Source organism: Cryptomeria japonica, chromosome 1 (assembly GCF_030272615.1).
Source record: "Cryptomeria japonica chromosome 1, Sugi_1.0, whole genome shotgun sequence".
Lineage (NCBI taxonomy): Eukaryota > Viridiplantae > Streptophyta > Pinopsida > Cupressales > Cupressaceae > Cryptomeria > Cryptomeria japonica.
Window position 1 is genome coordinate 315,667,653 of NC_081405.1, and position 14,447 is coordinate 315,682,099.

At 35.0% G+C, this 14,447-nt stretch overlaps 1 protein-coding gene across 1 annotated transcript in view; it reads left to right on the forward strand.

Annotated features, from left to right (window-relative positions):
- Positions 1-12,489, forward strand: part of LOC131070624 (asparagine--tRNA ligase, cytoplasmic 1) — a 52,482-nt gene extending 39,993 nt beyond the window's left edge. The window contains exon 7 of the mRNA XM_058006212.1: positions 12,006-12,489. Within this exon, the coding sequence (XP_057862195.1) occupies positions 12,006-12,189 (184 nt within the window). The 3' untranslated portion in view covers positions 12,190-12,489. The remainder of the gene's footprint in view (positions 1-12,005) is intronic.
- The last annotated feature ends 1,958 nt before the right edge of the window (positions 12,490-14,447 follow it).

Genomic DNA, 14,447 nt, shown 5'->3' on the forward strand with positions numbered 1-14,447 from the left:
TTATTTTCAAAAGAAATGAATTTCATTCTACAAAATCCAAGATAAAACAATGAATTTTATTCTCTAAAATCTGAAACTAATGTATCTTATTTTCAAAAGAAATGAATTTCATTCTACAAAATCCAAGATAAAACAATGAATTTTATTCTCTAAAATCTGAAACTAATGTATCTTATTTTCAAAAGAAATGAATTTCATTCTACAAAATTTAAGACAAAAACAATGAATTTTATTCTCTAAAATCTGAAACTAATGTATCTTATTTTCAAAAGAAAAGAATTTCATTCTACAAAATTTAAGACAAAAACAATGAATTTTATTTTACAATAAATCTCATTCTTTACAAAAATCTAAAAACTAAATTCATATCAAGAATTTTAACAATGAACCTTATTAAAACCAGGATTCTCATTTTCTACAAAATCTAAACTAATTCTTTAACAAAATACAATTAAAATTTCATACTCATAATTAATCTAATCAAATCTAATCTACCATAAAAATGAGATGCATGAACTAATTTGGAGGAACCTGGATGCTTGAAGATGGTGTGGAGTCCTCCTTGATCCTCCAATTTGAAGAAAAATCCTCCAACAAAATCCTTGCTGCCAATGAAGTGGACTACCAAAGAGAATTCAACTTGCAGAAATTTCTTATCAAGATTAGCTAGCTTTTCCTTTGAAACTTGTTCCCATTTTATAAAAGAAATTACCCTTTTCCCACTACCTATTTTTTTAATTTAAAAAAGAGATTCTTCTCCCAATTTGGCCTCCATGCAAATTAATTAGGCTTAGTGGGAGGAGTTACATGCAAGGAGGTGGAGAAGCCTCTAGAAGCTTCTTATTCCTCCTACAACATGTGCCTTAATTTGGGTGAGGGAAATTAAATAACAATTTTAAAATATATATGCATTTTCCATGTGTGTGTGGTTTATTAATTTATTCCCTTACAATATTCATTCCATAATTCATCCAAAGAATATAAATAGAGTTTTGTATTTTAAATCAAAAAAAGTGATAAAGGAGGGTTGTGACAGAGAATGATTATCAAGATATTTGATATTCAATATTAACAAAGGAGTGAAAGTCTTTTTAAATAAGAGTTACAAAAGATCTATTCAATAAGGATAAGATCAACAACTAAGATTAGCAAAAGACAACTAAAAGAATAAAGAATATTCCTAAACCATTCCTAACATCTTAATTGACTATTACAACTAAATTTTACAATATTATTTTTATACCCTCCCTTAATGTTCAATCTATCAACTACACCAAGCTTATCCCAAAAACATGAAATGGTCTAGTGGTCAAAAAACATAAAAGGTCGACTCCTGTTCATAATGTTTTGGGACATGAGGCTTTGGTGGAGACCCTCCCTAGTTAGATTGCTGATCAGCCAACCTCTTTTTGCAAAACCTCTTCATGTGACAAATTTTACCACAATAATGACATGTCTCATATTGTCATTGTTATATGGAGTATTTCTCTTAGCATATGTAGGTTCCTAACATTTGGTATTAGAGCTTTGATTTGGGCAAAGTGGGAAGAAAGTTTTTGTTGATATTTTTCAGGCTGTTTGTCTTACACAAGTCTTCAATTTAAATTATTTTGAATTTTCTGGAAAAGAATTTCTTTTGAGCTTTCAAAAAGAGATCACAATGAAGATTTTTAGCTGCAATGAGGGAGATATGATGTAAAGGTGACCTTTTTATCTTAATTTTTATGATTTTTTTTGGTATGATATTAAATTTAAAATAATTATATCTTGCAGCCTAGGTGAGGAAATTGAATTCTATTTTGTTGTAAGTGGAAGGAGATATTTAGGTCTACCTTCCTACATTATTTTATTTTCAAATTTATGGTAGAAGAGTTGATGGATTGATTTTTTTGTTTTTTTTGTGTTTCTTACATTTGATGGAAGTGCTAGTGCAGAATGGTGGTTCCAATTCAAAAGGGCATAAAAGTTATTTTCAATCTAAATTATGGACATTAAAGCAATTATTTGTGGTATAAAATGGAACAAGTTTTTCTAAGTTGATGAGCGACAAAAGAAGTAATAGTGGATAAGGATAAGCAGATGGAGGAGGAGGAGGTGGTGATGAAGAATTATAACTCAAAAGTAAGGATGAAGAAAAGGAATAGGATGATTTTGATATTAACAAATAAGATGAAGAGATGTAGGATAAGGGTACATGCAATTTTGTGTCTAAGGAAGGAAGCTTCACTATTTCAAGAAGGAAGATTCACTATTTTAATTTCATCAATACGTTCAAACTGAAAAAGATCATTGTATCCATAAACCCTAGCTGCAAGTATAATTTCATCAAATGGACCTAGCCAAGAATATTAACAAAGAAGTTGAAGAGATGGAGGATGAGAGTACATGCAGTTTAGTGTTTTTAAGGAAGGAAGATTCAATCATCAAATGGACTTGGCCAAGCATGTTAACAAAGAAGTTGAAGAGATGTAGGATGAGAGTACATGCAGTTTAGTGTCTTAAGGAAGGAAGATTCAATCATCAAATGGACATAGCCAAGCATATTAACAAAGAAGTTGAAGAGATGTAGGATGAGAGTACATGCAGTTTAGTGTCTTAAGGAAGGAATATTCAATCATCAAATGGACTTAGCCAAGCATATTAATAAAGATGTTGAAGAGATGTAGGATGAGAGTACATGCAGTTAAGTGTCTTAAGGAAGGAAGATTCAATATTTCAATTTTATCAAAATACATTCAAACTGAAAAGATCATTTTATCCATAAACACTAGCAGCAAGTATAATTTTATCAACATGAACTTAGCCAAGCAACTAAAGGTTCAAGCAAAGTACACCAAAGTTGCTCAAATGGAAGTAAACATGCTCATTTTTTTGGAGGTTTGAAGCTCACCATGGAAAAATAGATTTTTCATTCAAATTTTTATGCTTTTGATATTGATGGGTTGGATTTTTTTTTCAAATATCCTGGTTAGAGATTTTGGGAATATTCAATTTTAGTGTGCAAAAGAAGTCAATGAAGCTTTTGTATAGGGAGAAATAATTAGCTTTGTAGGATATTACTCATAATGTGGACAAAAACAAGGGCAAGGTAGAGCAAATGAATGGAGTTGAAGAAGAGTATATAGAATGATTGGAAGAACACGAGAAAATGCATAAAATGATTTAAAACATTGAAGAATCAAATAACTCGAAGTAGTAAAAAGAAGCGCAATATATAAATATTTCTTACCATGAGAGGCAACAATCATGGAGGCATATGGCACTATGCATAAGGAAACACTAATTATGGATATGCATGGAATCAAAGGACCAATCACTATGGATCTACTTGGAGTAAAAGGAGAAGTGGTGGTTATTTGTGGAAGCAAAGGAGGAATTACTACAGTGGCAAATGGAATTAGAGTGTGATAACAAATTATGTAACAAGGTTAGGGCCTATGTACAATCAAGAAACGATCTCTACGTATAGATGTTTGGATGATAGATCATGTTTGTAATGACTTGCAACATTTTTACTATTTAGCATCTTCTCATATATAGGGGGATGAAACATTTTGAGGAGGGATGAAATGTCAACCTAGAGATATGAAATTATAATGCATATGGATTTATGGAGATGATGAAAATTGGCACACGTCCTTTAAGTTAGTTATGTTGGGGAATGGGCTTGGGTGTATATACTTTATAAGCTACCTTACACGGGGATGTGTCCCCTGTCCCAAAACCACCCGTCCTCGTTACCTACGCGTTTTTGGGGCAAGGGGATGTCAAGGGGACACTCCCTTGCTGTCCCCAAATCTTGCCAAACCCTCTAAAATGGCTGGAAATGTTTCCTGTCCATTGAGGACGTCTCATCGTCCTTGGGATGGCGAGGGGATGTTAGAAACATCCTTCGCCATCCCAAGGATGGGGATTTGTCCCTTGTATTTGGGATGACTTGTAGGTGCTAAAAACATAAAAGAACACCTTTTTTTATTGTTACTGAAGTGGGGGGCCCACAATTAGGTTAAAACACAAAAGTGAAACCTAAAATGCCAAAATACTTAAAACCAAAAGAAAACATTAACCTAGCCACCATATTTCACTTTCATCTTCTCAGGTTTTGCTCTTGCTGTGAGAGTTTGCTTGTTGGAGAAGATATTGGCATGCTCTAGAGTAGAGATTAGACTGATTAGATGATATCTTGAACTGATTTTTGTCTTGCTTTAAGTCTGAAACAAGTTCCCAGCTTCAAGTTTCAAGCTACAGCCAACGTATGTTATTTTTTTTAATAGTTTTTTTTCTAAGTTTTTAGCTTGCTAGTGAGTTTGTAGATTGAAAATATTTTCATTCATTTGTTTTTAGACCTTCAACCATAAACAAAAACATACAAACTGAGCAGCAACAACAATGAGAGTCATGAGGGTAGTGAGAGTGAAAATGATGCGACAATGTCAGTAGACCCTTCTTCTACATCTGAAAATCCAACCTCAGGTTCTGCTGCACAAAACCGTTTTGCATGCCCTACACACTCTCTTCAAAAGTTTTCAAAAGGCCCTTTCAACCACAAGAAACCATTGCTTTAGTTTGCCATAAATGTGACCTGCAACAAGGGCTAAAATACAGGAGGCATCAAGAAGTGGCTTTGTCATATTTGGAACACTCATTATCATGGGAGTTATTCTAGGGTTACATGCCATCTTGTGGGTGAGAGTGGAAAAGGTGTTAGAGTTTGTGAGGAAATAACATTGGAACAACAGATTGAAATGGCAATTCACAATAAAAAATGGCCAACATCTATTGATTTGCATACCTTTTCAAATGTATTAGTTGGAGATAGTGGTGTTAGGGGGAAGAGGAAAGCAAGTGAGAAGCCTTCAGCGACGGGGTTAATGCATGTGCAAAAATGTGAACAAGCTGATGATGTAGTGGCCAAATTCTTTTATGCGCATGCTCTTCCATTTCATTTGGCATGGTTGAAAAATAAATTGAATGAATGATTCAATAATCGGATAATGTATTCAACAATATACGAGCGTATATATAGAGATTACAAGACGACGTTCTAAATTAAGAACAAGTCGTTTAAAGTGAACTACTAAAAAGCTAAACGCTAAATAAAGCTTAAAAGCTAAACGCTAAATAAAGCTTAAAAGCTAATTAACTAAAAAGAAAAAGCTAAATGCTAAATAAAGCTTAAAAGCTGATTAACTAAAAAGCTAAATGACCATTAAACAAGGAACTAAATATAGGTGACTAAAATATAATTAAATATTCTAATACCCTCCCTTAATGGTCATTCTATCTACTAACTACCCTACAGAAGACACTGCAGGTCTTTTGATCACAAATGAAAAGAACACTCTGCTGTAGTGGAGACCCTCCCTAGATCTGAAAAGTGTTAATGACCAAGAATACCGGAATCCATCCAACCTAACGTTGGGTAACCAAACTGAAAACTGAAACCATGATTTTGAGGAAAATCGGCAAACCCTTTTGCAGAAGAGTATCAACTCCAAAACTGACTGCAAGATACCACGGTTGCAGATGTTCGCCCTGGCAAATGCGACCCAAACTAACTGCAACAAAGCACGATTTTGAGGAAAAAACCGTCAAACCCGAAAAGAGAATTTATGATTTGAAGGAGAAAATCGAAAAACCAAGAAATCTGAGGTTACAAATCATCGTTTTTGTGGAAAAAAACAGTAAAACCCAGATAACTAAAATCTTACGCGAATATCGCGGATTACAGATGAGATAATTTTTAAGAGGGAAAATTATAAACCCTGCAAACAATTTTTGAGGAAAAAATCGTGAAAACCCTCCCATGATTTTTTGTGGAAAAAATCAGAAAACCGACAGACAATTTTTCAGGAGAAAATCGTGAAAACCTTGGGACCTGTAAGACGAGGTCTGGCTTAAATCAATTTGATCAAGGCAACGATATTCAGATATCGTGAACATGCACTGTTTCCAGGTGTTGAACTTTTGTTTGTGTTCCAACATGATGTTAGTCAAAGATGCCATCACAAAAATGGAGGTTGAACGAGGTCAACCTAGTGAAAGCATGAGACAGAAGAATCTGATTCAAAAATCAGAATAGCAGCTGCACAAAAATTCTGAAACCTTGGAGGAGAATTCTGCCACAAATTCCAAGGTGCAAATTTCAAGGTTTGGAAGAAACCTAGAAATTAAAATTTTTTGCACACTTAAAACAGCATAAATGGTGCCCAAAAAACAGCAAAAATCCCTACGTCCACAAAAATAGCAGAAATTGTGAACTGTTTTTAAATTCCAAGGCAAATTTGTTGGCACAAAAATTGAGGCACGGAAAACGAGGCACTCAAAAAAATCTGAGACTAACTCAGAAAAGCTCTTGAAAAACCCACCAAGAATCTGAAAATAGAATGCAGATCCGACGGCTCAAAAATTGAGGCACGGAAAACAATGCACCCAGAAAAATCTGATGACGACCCAGTTGAGCTCTTGAAAAACCCACCGAGGATCTGCAACCAAAATAAAATTTCGACTTGAACAGAAGGGTCAAAACCCTAGTCGAAAATTGCAGAAACCCTAGGAAAATTTTCAACCTGCAAAAAAAATACTGCCTAGGAAGAGAAAAAAAATCTGCTTTTTAAAAAAAAAAAACAGTTTTAAAAAAATCTCTTAAAAAAAAACTTTGAAAAATTTTAATAATAAAATTTTTCGAAAGTTTTAATTTCCATGCTCTGATACCATGAAAAATAAATTGAATGAATGATTCAATAATCGGATAATGTATTCAACAATATACGAGCGTATATATAGAGATTACAAGACGACGTTCTAAATTAAGAACAAGTCGTTTAAAGTGAACTACAAAAAAGCTAAATGCTAAATAAAGCTTAAAAGCTAATTAACTAAAAGAAAAAGCTAAATGCTAAATAAAGCTTAAAAGCTGATTAACTAAAAAGCTAAATGACCATTAAACAAGGAACTAAATATAGGTGACTAAAATATAATTAAATATTCTAATAATGGTCACCTTATCTCAAAACTATGGTGAGAGATTTATTCAGTTGGACCCTCTTATGCTCCTTGAAGAACATAGCTTGCGTACCTCCCTCCTTGACAAACAATATTCAAAAGTTACCATGATGATGGAGATGTGACAAACATGGATCAGGACTGGATGTTCCATTGTCATGGATGGGTGGATTGATATTCGACATAGGCCACTATTAAATTCTATTGTTACATGGCTTGCTGGTTCATACTTTCTTCAAGCTATTGATTGTTCTGTAAAAGTTAAGGATGCTGATCTCTAGTTTGGCATTTTGAGGGAGGCCATAGAGGAGGTCAGGCCTTCTATTGCTGTGTAGGATGTGACAGATTCAGCTCGTGTTTGTAAGCTAGCTGGTTTGATGATTGAGAGTGCTTACAAACATATTTTCTGGACTCATGTTGTGTACATGCTTTGAAAGACCTTGACAAAATAGTGAAGGCAGTAGTGGCAGAGGTTAGAGACATACAATTGTTTGTATGTAACCATCACACTTCACTTGCATTATTCCGGTCTTATTCAAAGAAAGAATTCCTTAAACCACTTGAGACTAGATTTTCTAGCTATTTTATTTTGTTGGAGAGGATGTTGGAGGTGGAGGATGCCTACAATCCATGGTTGTATGTCTAGACTGGAAAAGGTGGCCTCTATCAAAGACAGATGAAGGGAAGGCAATGAGAGATTGAGTACTTGATGAGTCTTGGTGGGCCAATATCAAGTAAGAAATCTGGAAATTTGATTTATTTTTCGAATTTGTTAGAATTTGTTTTACATTTTGTATTTTACAAGTTTTAATTTTTAAATGTTGATTGCAAGTAGATTTGCTCTATCATATCACCAGCTGTGGGGTTGATTCGTTATGCAGACACAGACTCTCGTAGCCTTCGAGAGATCTATGAGACTTTTGATAGCATGCTTGATCAAATGAAGCTTGTAGTTCCTCAAAAGGATCCTGAATTGCAATTCTCTGAGTAGCATATTAGACCCATTGTCACAAAGAGTTGGAACACAATGAACACCCCTCTTCATAGGCTTGCCTATGCTCTTAATCCGAAGTGGTATGTACCTAGACCTGGCAGATTTCTTTTTTCTGAGGATGAAGAGGTGATAGAGGGGTTTACAACAATCGTTGCTAAAATGTATAGCAATGACCGGGCAACCACTGTTCGAGGGCAGTGGCTTCAGTTTGCCGATCTTCAGGGTCCTATATTTAGCAAACCAAAGGCTAGGACAAATAGGGCCACCATTGCACAACAAAACTCCATTGGATGGTGGAAATTTCATGGGAGGGACACACCGGAATTGAAACAACTTGACATTCATTTCTCTCCCAGATTTAACATTGGGACACTGTTAAATAGTATCCTCTGTTGCAATAGTATCCCTATACATTTTTCTTCCAGAAATTCCAGTGATTCATGCGATTTCTTCTCTTCCCTTTGCTTTTCCTTTCAAAAGAAAACTCTGTTTTGAATTGTTGCCGTTGCACCTATCTCCACTTGAATTAGCTTAAGTAGACTTGGGTTGGGAGATGTTGGGGTCTGCTTGGCTGATAATGGTGTTTTCTGCAGGTAAAAGGGGATTCAATCACATGAAAGGGCTGCATTTTGAGCAGGCCTCTCAAGCTATGGGTAGCCAGTAAGAAGATTGTTGCAGCTTATAAGCATTCCTTTTTCTCCCAGAGTGTCAATCAGGACAGTAGGAACAACTCTACGAGGCTCTGTATTGAGGAAATGTGGAAACTAGCTAAATACAATGATGACTTGGAGATTAATGACATATCAAGGCTCTTAAAGGAAAATGATTCTTGATCCTGGTTGATATGTGGGATGGAGAAATGTATTTATATGGTGCAGAGCCCTAGCTTTTGAGAAATGTGTTGATATGGTGCAGAGCCCTAGCTTTTATGGATACCATTCTTCTATGTAAACTCTAGTTTAATGAATTGGTGACGATAATTTCTATCATTCTCACCTGATTATTGATAGAATCTGCTCAATAATGCAAGGTAACAAGGAAATCGCAGTTTGGCTGGGCGTTAAGCTCTCCTTGGATACTTAACTCATTTCTGTGTGCTGTACCCACTCTGTCAATGAATCAGGAGAGACGGTCAAAATCATTTTACAAGCTGCCAGGAGATTCATTTGATGATTGATGCTGTGAATGATGTGAAAACTTGTTTAGTTGGGCATGGCCTCCATAAGTTGCCAAACAGCTGGGTGCTAATAGTCTGTGGAAAGTGTGAACTGTGGATTGTGTGGAACCTTTCCCACTTACACTCTGAATTCATAATCATAAGTGGAAAACAATATCTGCTTTTGCTATAATCTGTGTTTCAACTTAGTCATATTTTTCAAAGCATAGTAGGATGAAGGGCTTTGAATGTTTTAGTAGATGATATGAGAGTGCTTCAGCTGGTGTAATGGATCTCAATAATGAGATATTGAGAGATAGAAGTGGTCTGGTCTGTAAAATCTAATTTGTCCTATTCATGATAGAAGTAAAGTTGTGTTGAATTTTTGTGTGATAAAATCTCTGGGAATTTCTTTTCTCGTAGTACAAGCCAGCGTTGTAAAGAAGTATTTTGTGTTGATTTAATTCAACAGCTTTCCTGTATAGAATTCTCTATACCCTCTATCACTGTGCCTATGTCTAACTGATTCGTCCAAGTATAATTTTGGGATGCAAGAATTTTTCTTACATCTGACATGAGAATGGGTGTACTCTTTGTCTTCTATTCTTTGCTTTTTAGATGGCAGATGATCCGATTGTCTTTGGGATACTGCTTCTCCGGTGAAATTTGGATTATTGATCTTCTCAAATAATGATATTTAGGGTTTTTGGCATCCCTTTGGTTGAATTGCATAGAAATTTATGGGATTGAAAGTTGTGAAAAGAGCTTGGTTTACTCTCTTCATTTTCCATCTCCCAGTATAGAATGTTTGAAAACTAGCCTCTGTATACAGATTGATTTTGATATAATAAAGGGGTGAAGCAGTTAGAATAGTGTTTCAATTTCTGCTTATATCCTATTGGAAATGAAAATAGTTGTTTTTAATATCTAAATTTTTTGTTTCCTGTAATAGAATTCTTTTTTCCTTGTGTCAGTCAGTGTTGTGAAGAAGTATTTTGTGTTGATTTAATTCAACAGCTTTCCATTATTGATTGTATCCTCTATCTGTGAATTTCTCTCTATATCCTATTCTGGAAGCGAAAATAGTTGTTTTTAATTTTTAATTTTTAATTTTTTTTGTTTCTAACTATCTTGTAATAGAATAGTGTCTTGAGTTTCTGCCTGGATCCTATTTTGGATTTTAATTTCTATTTTTTTTTGCTGGAATAGAATCCTTGGTAAAACAGAGATACTAGGTCCTATTATGGGAGAGGAGTGAGAGAAATGCTTGAATTGTAAATGTCATTTACTCTTCCGTGCTGTGCTTCAGATAGATTCATAAAAAGCCAACGCACCATATTGTTTTTGCTTGATAAAGGACTACATTTTCTGTAGTTTAATCTCTTCTTTGATAGTGCTTCAAAGGTTAGATTGAAACCCATATTTATGAGTTTCTTTGGTTACTATGAAATTTATGGGATAGAGAGAATTTGCGGGAGTGGGGAGAATTGAGAGATTGAGTATGAAGTGGGTCCTTACTCAAATGGTTTGAATCTTACCGCATTTTGCCTTGTTCCAAGGGGATGCATCTCCTCCAAAAAGACTAGGCATTTCTGGGACGGGGATGTTTTGGAGACATGGGGACCTGGGGGAACATCCTCCTTCTCTCCCACCACTGCCATCTACCTGGGGACATTTCCAGGACATCTCCCTCAAAGGGGAGTTGTTATTTGGAAGGTCCCTGAGACATCCAAGGGACTCCCAAACATCTCCTGAGCCCCCTTGAGACTCTCAGGGACCCCTGCAGCAGATCAGTGAAAATGTTAAAATTTAAAAAAAAATCAAAAATATTTTGGAGCTTTGTCCCACAAAACCTAATTTTAATGGTCTATGGGCTCCACCCACACCCAAAGCAATCACAAAAAACTTTTAAATAGCCAATAGGCATCTAAGGCTCATTTCCAATCACTCCCAAAATTCAAAAATAGTAAGGACTTGGTATTGCTGAAAACAAAGTGATAAATTTGTAAACATGTGTGTCATGAAGCTTGTTGTGGTTTTGAAGGCCTTTATTTGTGCTTCAAGATGGGGGTTCCTCTCTTCAACTTCACCTTGTATCACAACAAGGAATGCACTTGGGGTGCTGCCCTCAGACCTTGCGAGGGGTGCTGTGCCTTTACTCCACCTCCAAACCTCCATCTGCGAACACCGCACCACCATTCCCCACCATTCCCAATCTAGGCCCTTTGGTCTCCTGTCCTTGAGATCCATCTTTCACGTCCCTTCATCCCCCATCTCGATACTCTGGAACATAGGCATTTTCTTGGTACAGTTGATGCCCAAATCCTTGATGAGAGATTATGACTGGCACCTAACTCTTTGATATATATTTGTATTGCCTTTTATCTGCTGAAGGGATTGTTTTCCTTTCTTCTTTATTTCTGGCTGAAAATGGATTATTTTTAGGATACGTTCTCAGTGTATTAGTTCTATAGGAGATAAGTTTCTATAAGTACTGTATTCTTCTGAAGTGCCTGTTTGTGCTGGCAATATGCTTGATGGTTGGCTAATTGAATTATCATAGAATGTGGCTACATCATTGTGATGATGGACTGTACTAAAATACTTCATCAGCTGCCAGACATTCTAACGTTGACACTACCTTGTACAGTCATGTTTTTCCATGATCCATAAATTGGAAGCCTTTCTCAGCACTCTCTGTTTCTTTGCATGACTGGTTAGTGTAATGATATCGACATTTGTGCTTCTGTGCACGATAATATTTTAGGATTGTATTATATTGTAATTTTTACTGCCTTTATTGTAATCAACAAATGATTTGTCTTTAATTATATACATTTCACAATGCAGGATTGAAGATATGGGCTTGCCAAGAGAGCCCTATGAATGGTACCTTGATCTACGTAGATTTGGAACTGTGAAACATTGTGGATTTGGCCTAGGGTTTGACCGCATGGTTCTGTTTGCAACTGGTTTGGAGAATATAAGAGATGCAATTCCATTCCCTCGATACCCAGGGAAGGCTGACCTGTGAACATGGTAAGTTTGATTACACTTGTCATGTTGCATAATATGGGATACACCATGGATAACTTCATAGTTGAATAGGTAAAATATTTTCTACTTAGATAAATGCTTGTAGCCAAAGGCAGCTGATTCCGATATATCCTATTTTGGGAAAGCAATTCTTACCTCTTGCGTTCTCTCAATTTCTGCTATTGTACTTTTATACATGGTGGAATTTTTGTACCTGGATTGACTTGCTTTTTATATGATATTGATGTAAATCCTCTAGTTTGAGGGTGATTAATGGAATGTCCGTTTCATTTTTGAATGGGGTTTTGAGCTTGTAGACATTAAGCAATGGTTTATATGCAACTTATTTACTCCTTCAGTTGTGTTACATATTTGCCTATTACTTGTGTAAGGCAATCGATCAAATGTTTAGGAGCTTTCGTTATATTTCTTTATATCTTGCTTTTACAAGACTACCAATATTCATTCATAGTCACTGAATTGTGAAGCAAGAAAAATGTGTTTGTCGTTTTAATTAGGCAGTGCTATAGTTTAATGCATACTCAGAATATTGTAAATATTGTATGACTAATAGAGAAGTTAGGTCCATTTTCAATGGTCCTATTCTAGACTTATTTGTCCTCTATAGTTCCTTCAAGGATTATTTTTATTTGTTAACTAAGTATATAGTTTATACAGACCAAAATGGGAGAACTCAACTGTATATATATTGAAAATTATTCAACTATTTATGCATGACAAGAATGATGTGGATATATTTTCTGTAAGCCAAAAAAAAAAAAGCAATTTGAAGAAAACTTTCCAGGACAATGAAAACAATATATATGTTTGGTTTATAGAAGTCCAGCTTGTCTAATTTCATTTAGCAAAATATGCTTCATCACACATTAGACATGAACTTGGAATCTTTTTGTTTCCTTGTATCTTTAACTATCCTCAAGATTCCTTGACCATAAGGTAACTATTGTAGGAATGCCAATTTTAATAGATAATGCATGAAGTCTCTGGTTCACATTGTAGATTTTTAAGTCCAAATTGACAGGAGAATGTAGATATCACTTTTTTTTTGGTTTGTTTCTGGATTTGGCTGTGTATAATTTTTTTTTTCTCTTTATCAACACTGTCTTTGGGTCACATTCTGTGATCCACCATCAGGATGAAAGAGAGTTCAAGAGATCACGGAGTGTGACCTGAAACTTTGATGATAACAAAAATTATACACAATCAAATCAGAAAACATAAAAGTGATATTTACATGGATTGTGGAAATCTGTTAATGTTAATTTTTAAGGAAAATGTAGATAAATAGGGGAATGTGCCCACAAATTGAGCAGGATCCAGTGGTTGTGAGTGCATCAGGACATTCAAAGACCATATATTTTATTATTTTAGCATTATTTGTCATGACTTAAAAAGGTTTTTGTGTTGACCATTACTACTCTAAGAAAGTGAAACGAACAGATTAGAATCAGTCACATCTAAAAATTAACAAGTCATGTCACATGGGCGCACAAAAAAGAACTTAATCTAATGCGTTACTATTGGACTTCCTTTTATTCTTTTGGTATTTTATGACCCCTCAACAAACACTCATTGATATGGCATTGTATTTGATGACATGGACCTGCACCTTAGGTTTATACAGTGAACTTATGAAATAAACTGTTATAATGATATATGAGTAATTCAAAATTACTTTTCAGTTTGAAAGTTGCAAATTTAAGGTGCACAACTACTAGTTACTCTTCCCTAACTAATAATATGTAGGTGTAAGTAAATATAGTACATTACCATCTGCTTTTTTATAAACTTTGTAGCATTTGCTGACTCCAGTGATTTTTAGCATACAACTAAAAGTTGGAGTGAGGACTAGGCTGATTTTAAGAGATTTTATATAAAAGTATTGTTGTCAATCAAGCTCTAATGAGAGGACTAGGCTGATTTTATGACTTTTTATATAAAAGTATTGTTTTCAATCAAGCTCTAATGTTCCATAAGCTCAGGATCCACCTTGTAGGCACAATGGAACCACAACTTATTACAGCAAGAACATAAAGCAAAGTCTGATTTTGTGTGGTTCATTGTTTATTAGAGTTTTCCTTATAATGTCACCTATGATATGGTATTGTGTTTATTGAGAATCAACTAGAAGCTACCACCTACATAGAAATCATCGTTTTTAGTTTTATATAGCTATATTTATACTTCTGTTGTGACCATTTCACACATCGCCCCATTAGAATGGGGACCCCTCTT